We start from the raw sequence: 23,311 nt of genomic DNA, 5'->3' as shown, positions 1-23,311 counted from the left end.
AACAAAAAGATGCCCCGACTTTCTCAATGGTTTGGTTCTTTCCAAATACACTGTCAAACATCTTTTCAGATCTAGATTATGATACAATCTTTCTGTCTCATTGTTGGGCTCAGGATAAAATATAGGCAAGCAGATTTCCGAATCCGATACCCATGGTGTAGACACTTTCGGTACAAAGAAAGGTAGTGTTTTTAAGCACACCTTATCCTGAAAAAAAGTTGTATATGGTTCTAATGCTCCAAATGCTTGAATTTCACCAATTCGTCTTGCTGACGTAATTGCCGTTAGAAATATTGTCTTTAACGTCATCATCTTCAATGAAACTTTGTCTATTGGCTCAAATGGTGCTGCACAAAGCTTCTTTAGAACTAAATTTAAATCCCAAGGAGGAACACGGATCTTATTATAAGGCCTCAATTTTGTAGTTGCCTTTAAAAATCTTTTCACCATCCCATCAACTGAGAGTCTTACCTTCAGATAAACCGACAGTGCTGACACCTGAACCTTCAATGTACTGGGTTGTAGTCCTTTCTCAAACCCCTCTTGAAGAAACTGCAAGACCTGTGGAATATCTCCATCTTTTGCAGACCTATTTTTTTGAAAACACCATTTATTGTAAGCCCTCCAAACTCTCTCATAAGAAACTGATGTGGACTTCTTTCTGGACGATAACAAGGTTTCCACCACTTTCTGAGAAAAACCTTGATCCAATAACTCTGAGCGTTCAGCAGCCATGCTGTCAACTTCAACCTGCTGAGGTCTGGAAACAACATTCCTCTCTGTGTGATTAGATTCCTCTTCAAAGGAAGTATCCAGTAATTTCCTTGAGAAAGATGTAGCAGTTCTGGAAAACAAGCCCTCCGAGGCCATCCCGGAATTATGGCAATCACTTTTGCTTGATCCTGCTTCACTTTCTTTAACACCCTCTGAATTAGAGGCACTGGGGGAAATATGTACGCCAGTTGAAACTTCCATTTGATGGAAAACGCATTCCAGATGTGTTGGACTGTCCTTCTGGAACATTGAACAAAACCTCTTGCATTTTGTATTCTCCCTGGTCGCCATTAGGTCTATTTGAGGAAATGACCATTTCCTTGTCAACTGAAGAAACATTTCCTGGTCCAAAGACCACTCTCCCGGAAACACCGTCTGTCTGCTGAGCTTGTCCGCCCATTCGTTGTCCACTCCTCTTATATGAATAGCCGAAATGTGTGTCAAGTTCTTCTGAACCCACCTAATCATCTTGGCACATAACTCGATTAGTTTCATCGACCTCGTGTCCCCTTGATGATTTATATACGAAACTACCGTTATATTGTCCGACTGAATTAATACATTCCGATTTACAATCTGGTCTTGGAATTTTTTCAATGCTTTCCATACTGCTTTCATCTCCCTGTAATTGGAAGATGCCACTTTGTCTCTCTGAGACCACAGACCTTGGACTGACTGTTTCTTCATATGAGCACCCCATCCTTGCAATGACGCATCCGTCGTTATCACCACTGGTGATGGGAGATGCATAACACAACCTTTGTTCAGGTTGTGACTGTAAGTCCACCAACTCAAAGATGTCTTCAGCCCTTTCGACACTTTCATCTTCTTGTCCAGCCCGGAAGACTGCCAATTCCAAGCTTTTAATATGTGAGACTGAAGACACCTCATCCGAGCTTTGGCCCATGGTACCGCTTCTATTGCTGCCGTCATAAATCCCAAAACTTTCATCGCTTGGCGAATTTTGACTGTTCTGTTTTGCCTCATCTTTCGAGCTTCCTGAATTATTCTTTCTACTTTTTCTTGAGGAAGAAATACTTTCATTCTCCTGGAATCGATGACAAATCCTAAAAATTTCACGCAAGTCGAGGGAAGTAGATTGGATTTTTCGGTGTTTAGAATCCATCCATGTGTCTTCAAAAAACGTAAAGTTATCGCTAAGTGACTTTCCATTTCTACCCGGTTTGATGCTTTGATGAGCCAATCGTCCAGGTAAGGAATGATGTAAATTCCTTCTCTTCTTAGAACCGCTGCCAAAACCACCACAATCTTCGTAAACACCCTTGGTGCAGATGTTATTCCAAATGGCAGCGCTCTGAATTGAAGATGTTTTAATTTCCCTCTGACCTGGATAGCCACTCTTAAGAACTTTTTGCTTTCTTGATGTATCGGCACATGCAAGTATGCATCTTTTAGGTCTATTGTGACCATAAAATCTCCTTTGTTGAGTATTCCTTGTACCGATTTTATCGATTCCATTCGGAAACTCCTTTTTTGAATGAACCGTTTAAATACCTGAGATCCACTACTAACCTCATCTGTCCTCCTTGCTTGGGTACCAAAAACATCTCTGAATAAATTCCTTGACCAATTTCCGAACTCGGAACATTCTCCAGAACTTTCATCTGAATAAAATTTTCCACATGTTCTTGCAATTTGGCATCTCTTTGTGATGATATCAAGAACCTTTGAACAGGTTGAATACCAAAATCTATCCGATAACCGTATTTTATCAAATTTAAAACCCATCTGTCTGTTGTAGACTTTTCCCATTGATCGTAAAAATGGAAAAGTCTTCCGCCGACTTCTCTCGGAAACCTGGCGTCAGAAATCCAATCTTCTATTCTTGGGATTTTTGTTCTTATTATATCTGTTCTTATCCCAGTCAGTAATCCTGGATTGCTTAGGTCTTCTGAAAAAATCCTTATTTCTGTTAGGATATCTGGACTGCTTTGCCCTAGGAGATCCACTTCTTGATCGACGGCGAAAAAAGGGTCTTTTTGCTGCTCTTGGTTTATCTTGTGGCAGAATCTTTGCTTTATCTCCTTTAAGATTTTCAATCAAAGAGTCCAGTTTCGTTCCAAATAATCTTCCTGGTTCAAATGGTAATGAGCATAAACTATTCTTGGAAGATGGATCTGCATTCCACGCCTTCACCCATAAGGCTCTTCTACCTACTGATGACAACGCCATCAATTTTGCAGACAGTTTGACAGATTCCACTGCTGCATCACATAGAAAGTCCGTAGCCATCTTCACATATCTTAATTCATCCAATAAATCATCTCTTGAAACACCACTGTCAATGTCTTCTTCTAAATTATTGATCCAACATTTCAATGTTCTAGAGACTGACACTGATGCTATTGCTGGTTTCGACATGCTGCTGCTGCCATATAAGATCTTCTTAAGGCTGTCTCTGCCCTCCTATCCATAGGATCTTTGAGCCCGGATGTTTCTTCCACTGGTATCGTGGTCCTTTTAGATATTCTGGCAATTGAAATATCAACTTTCGGAGGTTCTTCCCATGAAACATCTTGTTCATGTAGCGTAAACATTTGTTTAAATCTTTTTGACACCTCTGGTTTTTTAGTAGGGTCCTTCCATTCTGCCTCCATCAACTCCTTTATTACTGGATTTAATGGAAATTTATCAGGTCTTTGCTGAGAAAAAAAAACAGAAGAGTATCCTTCGCATTATCCTGCTTCTTCTTACTCTGATCTTCCATTACTTTGTTAACTGCCTTAATTAATTTTTGTGTTTTTTCAGGAGGGAACAAATAAATACCATCTCTTGTTTCTCCTTTAATTGAATCTGATGAGGAAGAAGCTTCTCCTGATTCAGACTCCCCCGAAATTTGATCTAGAATGATAAAATCATCTTTATCACCGGGAGATGAAGGCGCTACTGCCTGCTTCATTTCGTCAAATGTTTGACTCATCATATTTTTAAACCAGTCAATGAAGCATTCTGACTGCTTGACTTGATCTTCTCTTATAGTTGCTTTCATACAATCCATGCACATCTTCTGATTATGATCATCTGGCAATGGTTGTTCACATGCAGTACATACTCTATGCTTCATCTTGTGCAAACGTTTTGCAGGAGATTTAGACATCTAGCCAAAAAGGAATATACAAAAAAACAATTTGTAAATACTCCTGAATGAATATATCATTTGCATAATGGCACCTACAGGCAAGACGCCCTTACCTTGTCCCCTAAAGCACAGTCTTCCAGCCTGGTATAGAACCTTCAATAACAGGACTGTGGTCAAAGACAAAAATCCCCTTTACACAGGAGTTTAAATACCTTATTTCCTTAGAATCCAGCTTGAAAGGGAACCACGCGCACCCCAGCACCATGATCGCGCGCGCCTTGTGATGACGTCATCCTCTTCGCCGAACCCGGAAGCACACGCTATGCATAGCGCATCTACATTGAGCCGCACAGAGAGCAGCCTGTCGGCTCCTGAGTACATGTGTTCGGCTATGCTGCCTACCATCCTCCAAGGGACGGTACTATACCTGGGAACTCCGTGTTTCCCTCAGGAGCTCACCTATCGGTAGCTGCCTGAACGGTCTTCAAGCTCCTCAGAGCCTGGATCTTCATCCGGATTTCTTCACTACCGTCCTCAGGTAGGACAGGAAAAAAACATGGTGTGGGAGGGGTTTCCAGGGACTTTTATAGGTTAAAGATTGATTAATTGTTTTGCTACCTGTCCTACCAGGGAGATTCGGGGAGTTAACCCCTTCATGTGCTGCCTGTAGGACGGAATGGGAGTACTGTACATGGGTACTTTGCATGTAAATAAAAGTTTCATGTTTGTGTTGTGATTAATGATGTTATCGCTGTAAATAAACAACACAAATGTATTTTTTATGTAATTGACACTTAGGGGCACATTTACAAAGCTCGAGTGAAGGATTCGAATTAAAAAAACTTCGAATTTCGAAGTGTTTTTTTGGCTACTTCGACCATCGAATGGGCTACTTCGACCTTCGACTACTACTTCGACTTCGAATCGAACGATTCGAACTAAAGATCGTTCGACTATTCGACCATTCGATAATCGAAGTACTGTCTCTTTAAGAAAAACTTCGACCCCCTAGTTCGGCAGCTAAAAGCTACCGAACTCAATGTTAGCCTATGGGGAAGGTCCCCATAGGCTTGCCTGCGTTTTTTTGATCGAAGGATATTCCTTCGATCGTTGGATTAAAATCCTTCGAATCGTTCGATTCGAAGGATTTAATCGTTCGATCGAACGAATAATCCTTCGATCGTTCGATCGCAGGATTTGCGCTAAATATCGAAGTCGAACGATTTTAGTTCCTGGTCGAATATCGAGGGTTAATTAACCCTCGATATTCGACCCTTAGTAAATCTGCCCCTTAAATTGACCAGGTAAAAGGACATTATTTTTAAATGCCCACTTCCAATAGTATAAATTTGAAAATCACAATTAAGAAAAGCTAACGGTTAGATAAAAATGTTTTCTTACGAATTCATAGCAATGAATTTCAAACTAAACAGAAAACCTTTACCAAGCTAAACATAGAGACCTATTTATCAAAATTCAAATATGTGAGTTTTTTTAAATTTGATTAGACTTGAAACTAAAAACTTTGAATATAAAAAAACTTGATTTATAAAACAGTGAAAAAACCTGAATGCATGGAAACAGTATTTTTACTCATTTTCAATGGGTCTACAAACTTTAAAAAAAAAAAAATATTTTGAAAAACGTTTGAATTGAAAATATTGATTACATTATTTCTAGGACAAATGCCATTGACTTCTACATGAACCTACAAGCTTTTAGATGCGGATGTTTCACATTGTAGATTTTCAAAGTTTTTGGAATTACTAAATAGTGATCAATCCAGTTTTGGAAACCCTAATTCGAATTCTAATTCAAACTAATTCTTAGGAGGGGGCGTGGCCGTCAAGCGAGCGCACGCATATTTCGGCGCTCCCGGGGCCCTAACGCTAATTTCCCCACATCCACCTAAATAGTGGATACCACACTCACCACAGGGCACAGGGCAGCAAAGAGGAGGCTCTGCTGCAATTTGGGCCAAAAACGAGCCCTCCAGCTGCATCTACCCCGGAGATCCCGGTGCGGCCTAGCTGGGCTCAGAGCCTGGGACTCGCGTGACCGCGGATCCGGCCGCGACCCGACCGGAAGTGCGGATAGTCGGGCGCGGTCTCAAGATCAAGCCTCCACGAGAAGGTACGGCTGGGTAGAGCTCTAGGGGACCCGGGGGTGCCCCCCTATTCATAATTTTGTGGCAGCACTGGTACCTTAAGCCAGCTTTCCACGCCCTCAGTTTGGCCTCATGTGACACGCTGCTTGCTCACCTCAGCAGTTCTACATAGAGAGGTTACCACTGCAAATACACAAGGAGCAGCAGGACTGTTTTTTGAGCAGGAAAGACCCCTGCCACTGGAACCCAGGGGGGTGCCCTTATCTGGCCACAAAGCTGGACTGAACTATACCCCCTCACACATATGTTGGCACTATTGCTTTGGCCCTCACAATAACTGGAGCTGTGCCCCACGTGCCCTGTGTCTGACATATATTAACAGTGGCGAAAAGAAATAGGCCTCCTTTGCAGAACATAACAGGTCAATATCTGCTGCTCTTGGCGGTCATAATTCACGTGGTAGCTGAGGAGCTGCAGCGCATACCACTTGTTTTGGCTGGATATGAGTGCCACCTCAAGTAACTGCTGTGGATTTGGACTAAGCAACATGATACACTAAACTGGCAATATATGCAGCTACCCCATGCACCATTAGTCATCCTGTATCTAATCTTGTCAGCTGAAAATTCTTGCCTTTAAGATACAACCCTTGGCGGCAAACTCCCTGGACTGTTAGGCTGTAGTTATGGGGAAACATTCACAAAAGCAGAAGTCTGATGCGGCTACCAAATTAGAACGCTTTGCACGAACCGCAACTCAAGGTCCACCGCCGGACTCTGACAGTAATTTGCGTCCATTATCTCCAAATTCCCACCTGATGGACTCGGACGTGCGGGAACCTGCACCTTCAGAACTGCTTGCCGCAATAATGGAGAGTCGTACTGCAACCACTACACAACTGGAGGAGATAAAGGTAGATCTCTCCCTACTTCGTCACGATCTCCAAAATATCCGTGAGCGCACCACTGAAATAGAAAACAGAGTCTCCACACTGGATGACACAATAACCCCACTCCCAAATGATATTGTGGCAATTAAACAGCAGCTCAAAACAGCACTAGACAAATCAGACGACCTGGAGAATTCGGCTGCGCAGGAACAATGTGCGTATTGTGGGTCTACCAGAGAAATCGGAAGGCCAATATCCAGAAACCTTTATAGAGAACTGGCTTAACGATACGCTGGGTGCAGACACATTTTCTAAGATGTTCGTTGTCGAGAGAGCGCACAGAGTTCCGACCAGACCTCTGCCACCAGGTGCTCCTCCTCGGCCATTTCTCATCCGTATGCTAAACTACAGGGACCGGGATGCAGCTCTTAGGGCGGCTAGAGTTAAAGGGCCTATCTCCTATAATGGTGTCGCTATATCACTCTACCCAGACTACTCGCCCATCATTCAAAAGCAGAGAGCTACATTTACTGCGGTCAAGAGAAGACTTAGGGAATGTCAAATCCCCTACAGTATGATTTACCTGGCAAGGTTGCGCATACAGGATGGAGACCGAGTCCAATTCTTTAACTCTCCAACGGAAGCAGATGACTGGCTTACACAGAAAAACCTAAGGAGGTCGCCCCCCGCAATTAAAGGCAAGATTATTCCCATATGTCTGGTGTATACTGGTCTGTGAAGTGCATTCTGTGAAACAGGCCCATATGGAATTTACTTTGGCAGAGAGTACCTGGGATTGCATGCCCTAGGTCTGCGTCACATTGTTGCCCACAACCCAATCTCCTCAGTCGCCTTTCATTGTGGAATCTGGTACTTCATGTAGTCTTCCTGCTACACTACAGGCCTATCCCTTGCAGAACTCCTTTGAACCAATCTATGTGAACATGCTGGAGAGGTGAGTGACTGTGAGTACAAGGCCCACACGGATACCAGATATTTACATATATATTCTCAATGTAGACTACCCCCCCCCCCAGCGGTGTGGGGACATTGTAACAGTGTGATCCATTGGCAGATCCCTTTAATTATGAACCACGGAGTTCACATGATATGTGGGCAAGGCACTAGCCTTCCAGCCTAGATTGTCCAAGCCATGGTGACCATGCAACTGAACTTCGGCAAGACCCATATAGCATACTGTTGTAATAATTCAAATGTGAACTATTCCTGCCTACTTAATCCTGCACTACACGCATACCTCTGGCAATCCACTCTTGCCTTATTCCAGACATTAATATGGGTGCAAGGGGAACTGCTAACTGAAGCAATTAGTTTGTGTGTAATTTTTAGTTTACCAATTTATGGTTCATATCAACATGTGTTTACTTCTGGTTTGAATAGGGGTGCTGTCTAGGCCTCCACAACAACACTCCTCATGTTAGAAATTGGTTTTGGGTATAGGCTCACCCGTGTTTGGGGGGTGGGCAGGGTGGGAAGGGTTGGGTATTTTCTTTGGTCAATTTATTTGCACTTATTCATCATATTCTTCAATCCTTCGCAGCCCCATGATAGGGATGGTGTCAGTACTATATATATATCTATGCAATGGGGATAGTTAAACTAGTGTCCTGGAATGTGAGAGGGCTCAACTCAAAATTTAAGAGGGCTTTAATACTTAATCACATTTATAAATATAAACCTGACATAGTGTTACTCCAGGAGACCCATCTCACAGGGCAGAAACTTTTAGCTCTAAAGAAATTCTGGGTGGGCCACGTATACCATGCCCCCTTCTCAACATACTCTCGGGGGGTCTCCATTCTAATTAAGAAATCGTTGATGTTCAAACTTTTACACGTACATATAGACTTCTATGGTCGTTATGTGATACTGCATTGTGAAATTAATAACCAACCTCTGATTCTGGTGAATGTCTATGTTCCGCCACCGTTCTCTATAGAGGTACTGCACTTAATTTTTCAAAAAGTCACTGCCCTCTTTTCAGACCCTATATGTTTGTTGTGAGATTTTAATGCCACTACTAACCCCAAGTTAGATAGAACCTCTGAGATGGATCCATCATCCCAACAACTAATTAAATGGATGGAAGCCCTAGGTCTGACTGACCTTTGGAGGGAGAGACATCCACATGAAAAACAATTTTCCTGTTATTCGTCCAGTCACGGTTCCCTCTCAAGAATCGATCTAGCATTAGGGTCGGCAGACTTTGCTAAACTAGTTCAAAATATCTTATATTTACCAAGAGCCCTTTCAGACCACTCCCCCTTAAAGGTAGAACTCCAAGTAGGACCGCCCCAGGGCCAGCGACTATGGCGACTCTCTCCCTTATGGCTCACAGATGACACAGTGGCGGACAACTGCATAAAAGATTTTGGGGAATACTGGGAGATTAACCAAAACACCGCCTCCCCCATAGTGGTGTGGGATGCAGCTAAAGCAGTGGCCAGGGGCACCCTTATAACTACCATACATGCCTCCAGGGAAACTAAAAAGGCTAGTGTCAAAGCTGCAGAAAAAGCGCTATTCGAGGCAGAACAGGTATACTGTCAGACTAAATCTAAGGAGAATCAGGACACACTATCTACAGCTCAAAGAGAACTAGATATTTTGCTCTCAGATAATGCTAGGAAAAAATTATTATATTCCAGGCAGCGGGGATTTGACCTAGGGGATAAAAACAGCAAAACCCTGGCATATATGGCAAAACTGACAGATCAGGTCACAGTGATTCCAGGGCTACGGAACTACTTAGGGGACCTGGTGACTGACCCCACTACTATGGCTAATATGTTTGCAGAATATTATAAAGAAATTTACTCTCCGCAACCTAATAGCACGGTTATTGAACTAGACCAATTTCTGACAGGCTCGGATCTCCCTCAATTGTCGGCAGAGGAAGATAAATTCCTAGAAGAGCCACTCACTAAAGCCGAAATTGATGCGGTTATAGCAGGCCTTCCGAACAATAAAACCCCAGGCCCTGACGGCCTACCGGCCGCCTGGTATAAATTACTGGTCAAACAAATATCCCCCAAACTTCTAGATACATTCTCTCATGCATCCACGGGGGGAGAATTGCCCTTCTCATGTTATAATGCAATAATTACGCTGATACTTAAAGAAGGGAAAGACCCGTATTCATGTGATTCTTATAGACCTATATCGCTGATTAACACAGACGCTAAAATACTTGCTAAATTACTGGCGAATAGGTTAATTAAGGTTATTACATCACTCATTCATCCGGATCAGACAGGCTTTATGCCTCACAAGACTACGGCCATTAATTTGAGAAGGTTATTTACACACATCCAATTAGCCAATCAACAACAATCCAATGGAGCTGTTGCCTCGCTGGATATAACAAAAGCCTTTGATTCAGTCAGTTGGCAATACCTCTGGCAGGCACTTGAGAAATATGGGTTTGGACCGAACTTTATCGCATGGATACAACTGTTATACAAGAACCCCACAGCCCAAATCCGAGTAAACAACACTTTATCAGGGGTTTTCAACTTGGGTAGAGGAACTAGACAGGGTTGCCCCTTGTCGCCCCTGCTATTTGCCCTAGCTATCGAGCCACTGGCAGCAACTCTGAGACGGACTCCCTTGGTTAAAGGTATATCAATTGGTAATGTAGATGAAAAAGTGGCTTTATATGCAGATGATTTACTACTTTTCCTTGCAGATGCTGGTCCTTCTTTAAGGGCAGCATTGGAAGTATTAGAAAGATTTGGCGCAATAAGTGGTCTACAGGTAAAGATGAATAAATCAATACTATTTCCCCTGGGGAACCCGGTTGATGTCGAAGAGAACGCGACACTCACTGTAGTAACTAAATTCCGCTACTTGGGTATCATTATTACATCAGACACCTCCTTATTTGTAGCTGAAAATTTGGAACCCATCCTAACAAGGTTCAAAACGGCAATTCCACACTGGATTAAACTACCACTAACTTTGTGGGGTAGAATCAATCTGTTCAAAATGCTGAATTTACCTAGATTCCTGTACCCGTTATGGAACTCACCTATCTATATCACTAATCTCTTCTTTAAAAAAATCAATAGTGATCTAATCTCCTTCATATGGGCCAACAAGACCGCAAGAATTTCATGGTCTACTCTGACTGCCCCAACAGATAAAGGAGGGCTCGCCCTCCCCCATTTGCAACATTATTATTTTGCCGCCCAATTATCCTACATTCACAACTGGTTTAACCCAGATAACAGTAACTCTTTAACTGCTGTACATGCCACAATTCTGGGATCTTTGGAGGCCATACGCAATTCTCCCTATAGGCGACTATGTGACCTCCCTCAGTTGCCAGGAGTAATTACCACCCCCATTAAAGTATGGGCGAGGCTACAACCCAAAGCAGGGACCCCGGTACCTAATGTTTCTGGCAAAACTCCTCTTTGGAGAAATTCTAACTTGCCCAATATGAAGACTCTAACAGATTTTAATTACTGGCCACAAATGGGTATAAGACACATTGAAGACTTGATTATGGAGGATAGCTTTGTCTCCCTGGAGCAATTAAACGCCAAACTGAATCGTCAAGATATACAATTCTTCCGATACTTTCAACTGAGACATCCGTTTCGTGCACAGTTCAGTTCTTTCCAATTTGCACCCACATTGCTGGGGTGGGAGGCAAGACTTTGGACTCCAGACCCCAACAAACTATTATCTCAGCTTTATAATGTGATTCAATCCACTCAATTACCTCCATTCCACAAAGCCAAACAAAAATGGCAGTCACTTATTCCTTCTCTAGAGGAGGACCAATGGGAAGAGGCTATAGATAACCTATATCCCTGCTTAATATCACAGAGACAGAATGATTCAATTTAAAATGATTCACCAAATTTATATCACCCCACTGCGGCTCAAACAATTGGGTAGACTAGACGGAGCCAACTGTGTAAAATGTGGCAGGGATGAAGCTGGTTTCCTTCATTTGATATGGGACTGCCCTCAGGTATCCGCATACTGGGCAGAAGTCCTACAATATATCAATGTATTTCTCTCCTTTCCAAGAATCAAGTCCCCGGAGTTTTGCCTATTAGGTATCATAGATTAAGTAGTGCCATTACAGGAATCCAGAACACTTCTACGGTCAATCCTTTTCTACGCAAAAAAACTAGTAATTATGAAATGGATGAGCCCTATTCCTCCCTCACTGCAGCAATGGATTGACTTAATCAATGGTACATTACCATTAATCAAACTGACATACAATGCTAGGGGAACACCTGGGAAATTTGGGAAAATTTGGGACCCTTGGATAGACGTCAACCCCCATGCACCCCCTTCAGATGATTGATTTATAAGAAGCACTCAATAATTGAGGTTATTTGCTAATTGTTTCTGCATACTGTCGCTATACATAAGATACTTGTAAACGTTGCTGGATAAGTGTAAAGCATATATGTGCTGTTTATTGTTTGTTTTTGTTTAAAATGCAAAATAAACACCTTTAAAAAAAAAACTAATTCTCAAAAAAAATTTGAAGCAAGGAAAAAATCCAACCGTTGATAATGCACCCTCATAGTATATACAGACAAAATGTTAATATAAAAATGTAAGTAATGTGGGAACTTTCTCAAGGTCGTAAACAGTGCTGGACTTGGGTTCCTAGGGCCCACCAGGAAACCTCATCTCAAGGGCCTACAGCCCCCCAGTAATAAATAGTGCCCACAAACAAATATCAAAATTATTTTTAAAAAACTTGAATGACCATAACAATACTAATTAAAATATCTTGTTCAACTCTCCAGTTTGAAATTTCATTCATTCATACATTCATTCCTAAATGTATCATAGTAGCATAGTAGCTACTTGCTACTATGATACATTTGGGAATGAATCATTTAAATGTGCATATGGGTAAGTTTTAAGTTTTATGGATTATATATTACAATTTTTACCACACAATTGGATCTATGGGTAGAAGCAGAGTGATGGACGTGGGCAGTGGACCCACTGCCAATCATTTACAGGATTGCTTCTGATTTTCTGATGTCACTCACAGACATCACAGCACAAAATTAATTATTATTGTGCAATGGCAAATTAACTAGGGCCTAGGGGCCCACCGGGTTTTTTCCCAGGACCCTGGTAGGCCAGTCCAACCTTGGTTGTAAATTGATAAGATAGACAGACATATTTGTGTCCTAAATATTGAAATATAAATTTAAAGCACAATGCTAATTGTAAGATACTCTAGATTTACCCAATGAAGGCAATAATTGCATTGATTTTACTTTAGTTTACAATACACATTATTTTATTATATTATATTTAATCAAGCATTAATTAAATGTTTGTGTATTCAAATTTTTTTTAGAATATAACCTAAAAAATTGTGAACTGGGTACTGAGTCACTAAGATTTATGTGCAATTTTATGAGTTCAGTTTGAATTAAAAGATGGCACAGTGTTGTATATACAAAGAAACAACACTAGGAGGGTTATTTATTAAAGGTCGGTTTTAGTAACTAAACTCTCAAACTCTAAAGCACTGACTGTCATTAAATCTTTTACAAGTTGTGATTTAAAAAAGTAAAACAAGAACAATCCAAACAATCTGAATACCACGAAAAATGTGAGTTTTTCTGATAATTCGTATGATCCAATAGGATCAGCGCTCCTCCCATTGACTTCTACAGCACCTTGACAACTTTTACTTGGCAATACAAATTTTGAATATTTAAATTCTACTAATTGTTTTGTTTACCGACATGGTGATTGAAACCTAGGAAATACCTGAGGCACTTAAATGTGGCGAAATTCCAATGCAATACAGAATCTGTTAGAACCACTGACAAGTAGTGATGAGCAAATTTGTCCCATTTCACTTCGCCACGGCTGAAAAATTGGTGAAACGTGGATTTTGACGCCTGCGACAATTTGCCAGCATCAAAATGGGCGCCCTTGCTTTGAATTTAGAGAGGATTTTCACATCAGGGTTTTAAAACAAAAAATCCATATTTGCACATTTATTAGACAAAGAAAGATTGTTTTAAACAAGAGTTAAAAAAATACATGTCCTATTCCCACCACTCGTCATTTACCAGATTTTAAATCAACAAGTTGTTAATTACTGCTCAAATCATTTTTTAGTATACTATAGGCCATATTAAAGTGAGCATTTTAGAAAAAACAGCTTCGAATAAAGATCTGAAGAAAAATCTGTTGTTTTAATATTCAAAACTTTCAATACAAAGGTGTATTAATCACAGTTTTTCACAGTTCTCTTTTTTGACTATTATGGAGGCAATTTTCACATCAGGATGACACATAAAGGCAGTCAGCTTCATATGGTGCACAAATGATTGCAAGCACTCAACCTGTATAACCTGGCTGTGGAGTCTTCCATGAACCAGGTGTGGTTGCCTTTCTTATCAAATTCTTGAAGAGAATTGATCCTTGATTAACAACAAGAGAATCAACAGAAGAATGTTAAAGTATTGATGAAGATTCTTATCCACCTGGCACTACAATATATGGTAGAAGAGGAAAATCCATATACCAATGAATTCACAATTACAAATTGGCTTTTCTCTTCAGATACCTCTAAGCTTAAAGTGTGTGTCAAAAACATGCTGAGCAGTAAGTCCTTTCTCGGAAATAAAAGTATTCCAGACTGGGGAAAATATACATCTATCAAACTGGGTTTTCAGGGGAAGTGTTAGACTGTGTTAAGTATATATAGAATCCCCACTTGCACTTTTTTCATATGCTTTTTAAGTGTTGCTTTGGTTCCCTGTCTGGCTGGACTTCAACATATAAAAATCTTAAAAGTAACAGCACTTTTCCTTTTATTTAAGTCACTAACTGACCTGTGTAGTGAATAGATTGTATACAGCATATATACAGTGTGTGTATATATATATATATATATATGTCAATGTAGAAGATAGCAGCACTCACAGGATTTGAGTGTGTATATATATATATATATATATATATATATATATATATATATATATATATATATATATATATATATATATATATATATATGTGTGTGTGTGTGTGTGTGTACTATCACAGTAATACACTGTTTAAAAAAGCCCTTAAGAATTGAGGTTTATGATACACATGAACATGGTAATGTAGTAAAATATATAGCATGTTTAGAAACTCACAACAATAAATCAGCCGGAAGACTTTATTGATCAGCTATTTGAAGGCAAACATGGTTTGGTGGGTTCCTGTAGTAAATGTTGCACCTTTTCCTACATTACTTCTAAGGTGCTTTATTGTATATTTAGTTAATACAAGGGCATCAACTGTGTATTACCTCAAAAAAGAATGCAGGAACCAGAAACACTATAATCTAAAAGCCCAAGGGCCAAAAAAAAAGCCAAACAAATTTAATAGCCACAGAGTATAACAAGCAGAGTGCACAACTGTTGCCTAAAACCATACCTGAAAATCTCTGGCAACTGTATTTGAGTGCATATTAATCGCACATCAACTTGACACTTATGGGAAGCAATTCCACACATTTTAAAAACTGGATGCTTATTGGGAAAACAGTGGAAAAGTATTATGTCAACTCTACAACTCTATGGGGCAGCTTTATTAAGGGTCGAATTGAAAATTCTAATGAAATTTCAAATTTAAAACTTTTAATTATCTAGTTTATTTTAGTGTAATTCAACTAGCAAATAGTTAAAATTGGATTTGATTTTTTTAAAAAATGTCCTGGAATAAATTTGGAGTTGTTTGGTGGCATCCAGAAAATCGTGTTTTTTCCTGAGAAAAAACGATTCGAGTTTTCAGGTCGATCCCATTCAACGAATACACTATACATTTTTTTTAAAAATTTTGATTGGCCTTTTTTTAAACCTGAAAATAGTTTATGGGAGTTTTTAAAAACTCCCATAAACTCTAAATTCGACCCTTGATAAATCTGCCCCGATATGTGAATAAAGAATAATTTAAAAAGCTGTGATGCTCAACATCTTTTTCAGAAGCAGCTACACCAACATTTTTGCATAACTTTACTATATATGCTGGATTATATTTGGTGATGCCTGGCCTTCAAAAAATGTCCTCATAGGTGCTGAATGTATATGCCATTTTAAATTCATCTTTGTAAATACATTTTTAACACTTTCAAATTGATTTACTATGATTTGAATTTTCAGTAAAAAAAAATTTCCTAATGAAAAGTCCATTAACATTTTTGTGTGACAAAATTGTAGCTAGTCTACGAAAATATTTTTCAAACAGTAACCAACTTTATTATATTCACAGTTATGAGAAAGACTTGCTTGGGAGAGGAAATATTTTAAGTTGCTTTGGCTCTGGAAAAAAGTCACTTATTAAAATAAATTGCAGAATGTCTGCTTTTTCCCTGGTGAAAACAGAGGAGAAGGGTTGAGTTATTCTACAGGTATATGTTATCTAAATGTCACTTTTGGATCTGTTTGTATAACTCACAAATCGGTGTAACATGCTGAAATAATTTTTTTTGATGCATTCATGACTAAAAAAGCACCATATGCATGAATGAAGCAACAGCAGTGTCTTTATTTTCCTGTTTCAAACAATTAAAGGAATTGTACAGTGTAAAAATAAAAACTGTGTAAATAGATAGGCTGTGCAAAATAAAAAATGTTTCTAATATAGTTATTTAGCCAAAAATGTAATGTATAAAGGCTGGAGTGATTTGATGTATATTATGTCAGTCAGATCACTACTTCCTGCTTTTCAGCTCTCTTGGTTTACACTGACTGGTTACCCTGGCTACCAGGCACTAACCAATCAGAGACTTGAGGGGGTGCCACATGGGTCATTTCTGTTGCTTTTGAATCTGAGCGGAATGCTGAGGATCAATTACAAACTCACTGAACAGAAATGTACCATATGGCCCCCCTTCAAGTCGCTGACTAACTCAGAGTTATAGAGCTGAAAAGCAGGAAGTTGGATTCTGGCTGTTTTATTAGACATCTGTTCACTCCAGCCTTTATATAATACATATTTGGCTAACTAACTATATTAGAAACATTTTTTATTTTGCACAGTCTATCTATTTACACAGTTTTTATTTTCACACTGAACTGTTCCTTTAAAGTAAAATAAAATATGGTATGAGGTGCAAGGAATCTTTGCAACTAGGGAAAAATGTTAGTTATTTATAGAATATAATAGTTTCCTTTGACACTATATCAGGCACCCTAAATTTCCTTGCAATTATTGAGTATTATCTCTTTGTTTGCCATGTACTGTTTCCAAGGAAATAATCATCATCCTGGTGGGATGACATTACTGGAGACACTGGGGGACTCATTTAGAGTAAAAGGGTAACAATGCAAAACAGTTGCATCATTTCCTTTTTAAATTATACATTTAAACTCTGTAACAAATAAGATCTTAGCTTTACATAATATGTATAATTAAGAATATCTACCCATATTTAAAATGTTTTTGTGCAGGATCCCCTGCTCAGCATAAACTATAATAGTAAATGAATCCTGAATTTAAATAAAGCTTTTAAATCATACCATTACTACTTTCCTGCCGATCCACACTCAGATCAATTATATCAGTGGTAACATCTAAAGCATTTCTTGAGTGCATACTTATGCAAATAAATTGAATTGGGAAGTTTGCACAATAATTTAAAGGGTCTATTTGCTAACATTTGAATTTCTTTTTTCCACAAATCACTGAAAATTTGTTGTTTTTCTATATTTCTTTAAAACGCTACAAATTTGAGATTTATAAGTTTAAAAACCATTAAAAATCCTATTAAAAAAATTGGGCTGGTTAAAGCTGTGGAGGTCCTACAGAAGTCAATGGGAGCTACGCTGATCTTATTGTAGGGTTTCATATTTGTTATCATATCTGCCTTAATTGTACTTCATTATACCTTTATATCTGGATATGTTAATAACTTTTCTAGCATTTGTGATTTTAGAGAAATAGAGTTCAAAAACTTCTAAAACCACTAAAATTCACCCTTTGATATATGGGCCTCCACGAGTATAAGCTGTTCTGAAGATCAATCACCTCATGTTGTACTGGATAATTTTTGCACATTTTTTTCTTACAGGTTATAATTATATTTTCTTGTCAGCCAAAAAGTAATGAGCCATTAATGATGTACTTTTTGTAATTATTACATTAGTAAAAATCATAGAACATATAACTATCTAAATGCATTATGTGTCACCATAATTTTGAGGACTCTCCACTCCTGAATAATAGCATACATACATACATAATAGCATCTACAGGATGTGTTTTATCACCCTAACGACCTTCCAGGTCTACTTCTCATCCCAGTGGGTTCATCATCATATTCAAATAACATTTGATTTAATGAACAGTTTTTGGGACTCTTCTTTTTTTATATAAATTAGAAATACATGTAAGATAGCTTGTCGAGCATGAAAAGGTAGATTAGATGATACTGTTAATGCTCCTCTACTTCATTTGAAATTACTGTAGCATGCCACAGAGCACCTTTAACAATATCCACTTCGTGTCACATAGGTTTTAATTTATATAGCAAATATATTAAGATGACAGCATATACCCAATAAAAAAAGTCAGTTTAAGCAATAGGGCAGGTTATATCATATGTATAGATTAAATTGAACATAAAACTAAAACAAACTCTTTAATATTAAAGGAAACCCATTCAAAAGTTAAATTATGCATTTAATTAGGGTATATTCTTTTTAAACATCATATTACATTATTTTCAAGAGACACCAATATTTCACATCCTGGACCCTTATTCTGTTCAAACACACACATGAACCTTTTCATTAATTTTTAGTATGATGTAGAGAGTGATATTCTGATTAGTGATGGGCGAATTTGCGCCGTTTCGCTTCGCCGAAAAATTTGCGAATTTCGCGAGAAATTCGCGAAACAGCGAAAAATTTGCGAAATTGCGCCGGCGTCTCGTTTTTGACGCCGGCGTCCGTTTTTTCGGAATTTTTTTTTTGATGCCGGCGAATTTTTGACGCGAATTTTCGCAGGCGTTTCGCGAATTTATTCGGTGGCGGCGAATCGCGCAAATTCGCCACGAATTCGCCCATCACTAATTCTGATACAATTTGCAGATAGTTTTCAGTTTCTATTATTTGTGCTTTTTGAGTTATTTACCTTTTTATTCAGCAGCTCTCCAGTTTGCACTTTCTGCAGTCTGGTTGCTAGGGTCCCCTAGCAACCATGCATTGATTTATATAAAAGACTGGAATATGAATAGGAGAGGACCTAAACAGAAAGATGACTAATAAAAACTAGCAATAACAATAAATGTGTAGCCTTAAAGAGCATTTGCTTATAGATGGGGTCAGTGATCCCCATTTTAAAGCTGGAAAGAGTCAAAAAAGGCAAATAATTCAAAAACTATAAAAAGTAAATAATGAAGACCAATTGAAAATTTGCTTAGACTATAACTATTCTATAACATACTAAAAGTTAACCACCCCTTGAATGTCTCAAAAGTCCTGTGAAAACAGAGTTATACATAATTTCTGTTGCAAATATGAAATTTCCATGATGCCGTTCTGTTCTTTTTTTCTCTAGAACTGTACTTGAAATCTTCCAAAAAGGAAGATTGGGCTACTGCAGTTTATATACAGTACATAATTTTTTTCTGTACTCTTATAGCACTTTATCATACAATACCATTAGTATTATTTACATTTTAATTACTTGTAATATTAATATATTATTAATATGAATATTCACAATTCTATTTTCAGATTGACTTGCTAATTACAACCCTCAAACAAACAGGAAAACCTTTGCATAGAGCTTGCAAAGTCAAAACATTACATATACACAGAGTGCAAACATAACTATCCTGATAGCAGCTAGCAAAACTAAAGCAAAATAACTGCATTATCCATAAGTCTTTCCAATTAAAATGGTGCCTTAACCTTATATAATAATAACTTCAGAAAGTGGCTGCCTGACAATAATAAGGAAAAATAAGAACTTCATAATGACCAACATGGTAAAATGTATTATGGATTTTATTGTTTGCACAATGTAACAACATTATATTTATTTTTTGTTTCAGATATTCGTGGATTGCAGGGTTTTTTGGATCAGGCATCAAGGCTGGGACTTGACGTTTCCTTGCAAAAAGTAGACAGAAATATCAGCAGAGTTTTTGCCAGCCTTTTCACTTCCATGAAGACAGAGGAACTCAATCGCTATAGAGACACATTAAGGAGGGCCATTTTACTTCTAAGTCCAAGAGGTGCTCAAAGCTTCATTAGTGAGGTTAGTAATATATTTCCTAAGCTTTAGTTTTGAAATTTGACTATTATATATATTTTAACTATTTAGTAGAAGCATATAAGTAAGAAGTTTCATATACTTAGATGGAAAGTCAAGCAGTGTTTCCACATTGTAGAAAATGTATCACAATGCAAGTCAGTGGGGAAGTTGCAACCATTCAGATCTTTTCACTGGTGATAAATTTGCCTGGCGTGAATTTGCAGGAAATTTCCGTGTTTTGCTGGCAGCGAATAAATTTGCAAAACTCCCTAGAAAATTTGCCGGGGAAAAGTCGCTGGCGTCAAACATTTTTGGACACGCATCCGAAAATTTGCTCGGGTCAAAATCGAGGCATGTCAACCCTATTCGGACGCCCATTGACTTTAACGCCAGTGTCAAAATTGACACGGGCGGCAATTTTTGAGTTTCCTGAATTTTTATAGAATTGTTCGCAAATTTTTTGTTGAAGCGAAATGGGAGAAATTGCCCATCACTATTCTCAAGTCACACTTTTATGATATAGTAACAAGCATACAATAGCCTTTTCAAGATACTCAGTGTAGATCACCTTTGCAATCCAAATTTTATATACATATTGACACACAGGTAACCCAGTGCAGGGTTTATATTGTGTGAATTGCATTTATATTTACTGCTCTTTTCAAGTTATATAATATTGTATTTGTTTGCTGCAACTTGTGTTTTATTTTTTCTAATGGAATTTCCCAGAGGCGTAATTACTCTAGGTGGATACACTGTGTTTAAAATTTACATAGCAAAGGGGATTCAGGCCCTGCATTGATAAAATAAATCATTTTTATGAGAGTGTACATGCTATATACTACATGAAGTGTCATGATAGGGTTACACTTGACAATTGCCCATAGACCCTTTTCATCAAGTATACATAAATGACGAAGTGGGAACAAATCCTGGGATGAGAACTAACCTTCCCAGCATGGATCTCACATAGGAACAATCTCAGAAAGGCATCAGCCCATGTAATGCATGAGGAAATAAACTTTAAGATAATTTCTCAACAACAGGATTAATGCTAGGATTCATGCTACCCAAACACCTCCCCCACTTGCTGGAGACGTTGGGAGGATGGCATATACCATATATTTTGGAGCTGCCCTGTCATACAAGACCACTAGAATCTGAATCTAATCCTCCTTGAATCACTGATTGAGAGATTTTTGCAATTAGATCCAAAGACATTCCTATTTCTAGCTCCATTCCCAAAATGTAAAAAACTGAAACCCAATAGCCTAGAATTGGAAAACAAATTGCCTCCAACACTTATGGAACTTACTGCTGCAATTAAGGACATTCATCTCATGGAATACTTGATGGCCTTGTGCCGCTCTCAGATACCAAATTTTGACAAATTGTAGTAAATGGCATCTACTACACCCCCTACAAGATGAGCTGCTCTTTTAGACTTTCAGGATCAGATAGTGACCCTTTATTTCCAAAATAATTATGAATGGTAAAAATATTGTTTCCCATTCCAATACAACCCTGACAGGACAATCCTCTATTGAGTATTACATAGTACTTACCATAATATAACATCATGGGGCCGATTCACTAACTTCGAGTGAAGGATTCGAAGTAAAAAAACTTCGAATTTCGAAATGTTTTTTGGGCTACTTCGACCATCGAATGGGCTACTATGACCTACGACTACGACTTTGAATCGAACTATTCAAACTAAAAATCGTTCGACCATTCGATAGTCGAAGTACTGTCTCTTTAAGAAAAAACTTCGACCCCCTAGTTCGCCATCTAAAAGCTACCGAACTCAATGTTAGCCTATGGGGAAGGTCATAGGCTTGGCTAACTTTTTTTGATCGAAGGATATTCCTTCGATCGTTGGATTAAAATCCTTCGAATCATTCGATTCGAAGGATTTTATCGTTCGATCGAAGGAATAATCCTTCGATCGTTCGATCGCACTATTTGCGCTAAAATCCTTCGACTTCAATATTCGAAGTTGAATGATTTTAATTCCCAGTCGAATATCGAGGGATAATTAACCCTCGATATTTGACCCTTTGTGAATCGGCCCCCATGTGTGGTGTAACTACTGTAATAATTTAATTGGATCAATGCCCTATACAATAAACCTAGGGCTTGAGTTAAAACAAATAGAAGTATTTCTAAACCCTTTGAACTCTCTTTTGGCACTCGGCAGGGATGCCCCGTCTCGCCCCTCCTGTTTGCGCTGGCTATGGAAACATTGGCAATGCTCCTTAAGGAAAATCTGGCGGTTACTAGCCTAGAATAAAATAGATTGAAAGAGCAGGGTGCAATGTATGCAGATGACACAATTTTGTTTTTAAGTAACCCAAATGAAGCCTTCAGGACTGCTCTTGAACTAATTAATCGTCACACCCTTTACTCAGGTTTAAGAACCAACTGTTACAAATCAGCTATATTTTTGATAAATGATTGCCTCAGACCTACAAAAACTTCCAATTCAAATACAACAGGTAATTACGTTTAAATATTTAGGTATAATAAGGATTTAAATACATTCTATGAACTCAACTTAGTTCCCTTATAAATAAATTGTAATCTAAAATTTATATTTGGTCCTCACTCCCATTGACAGTCCTGGGGTGTATAAACTTTTTAAAAATGCCAATATTACCAAGGTTCCTCTATTTCTTTAGACAAATACCTTTAACTCTACCTACTACATTTTTCTGGAAACTAGATTCCCTTCAAAACTCCTTATATTTGGAACACCTAGAGTCTCTATATCCACATTGCAACTTCCTGCTCATAGGGGTGGTCTTGCAGCTCCAAATTTAATCCTTTATTACCTTGAAACCAAACTAATACATGCTGCATGGTGGACAATGCCCTCTCGTGGAAATGCCTCTACTAGTTTGGATGCTTTCCTGGTTGACTCACATAAAGCGTTGAAAAATCTGTTGTATAGAGGTATCCGGCAAAATAGGGGTCACTGTACTTATTAAAGCAACTGTCCAAACCTGGAAAACCATCCTCTGTCGATTTCCAAAGGCTCCTACGCATCATTTCAGGTATGCGCCTTTATGGTTTAACCCGCACATCTATCAACTCAAAAACATCTCAGACCCTCAGATATGGGCCTATTATAGAATCAAATACAAATCAGACA

At 38.6% G+C, this 23,311-nt stretch overlaps 1 protein-coding gene across 5 annotated transcripts in view; it reads left to right on the top strand.

The window, feature by feature from the left end:
• Window positions 1–23,311, top strand: part of grid1.S (glutamate receptor, ionotropic, delta 1 S homeolog) — a 547,369-nt gene that overhangs the window by 312,595 nt on the left and 211,463 nt on the right. For all 5 annotated transcript variants that reach the window (XM_041571139.1, XM_041571138.1, XM_041571137.1 and 2 more), the window contains exon 4: window positions 19,955–20,160. In XM_041571139.1, the coding sequence (XP_041427073.1) occupies window positions 19,955–20,160 (206 nt within the window). The remainder of the gene's footprint in view (window positions 1–19,954; window positions 20,161–23,311) is intronic.

The sequence above is a fragment of the Xenopus laevis genome, chromosome 7S (genome assembly GCF_017654675.1).
Source record: "Xenopus laevis strain J_2021 chromosome 7S, Xenopus_laevis_v10.1, whole genome shotgun sequence".
NCBI lineage: Eukaryota > Metazoa > Chordata > Amphibia > Anura > Pipidae > Xenopus > Xenopus laevis.
This window is presented reverse-complemented; position numbering and strand designations above follow the sequence as displayed.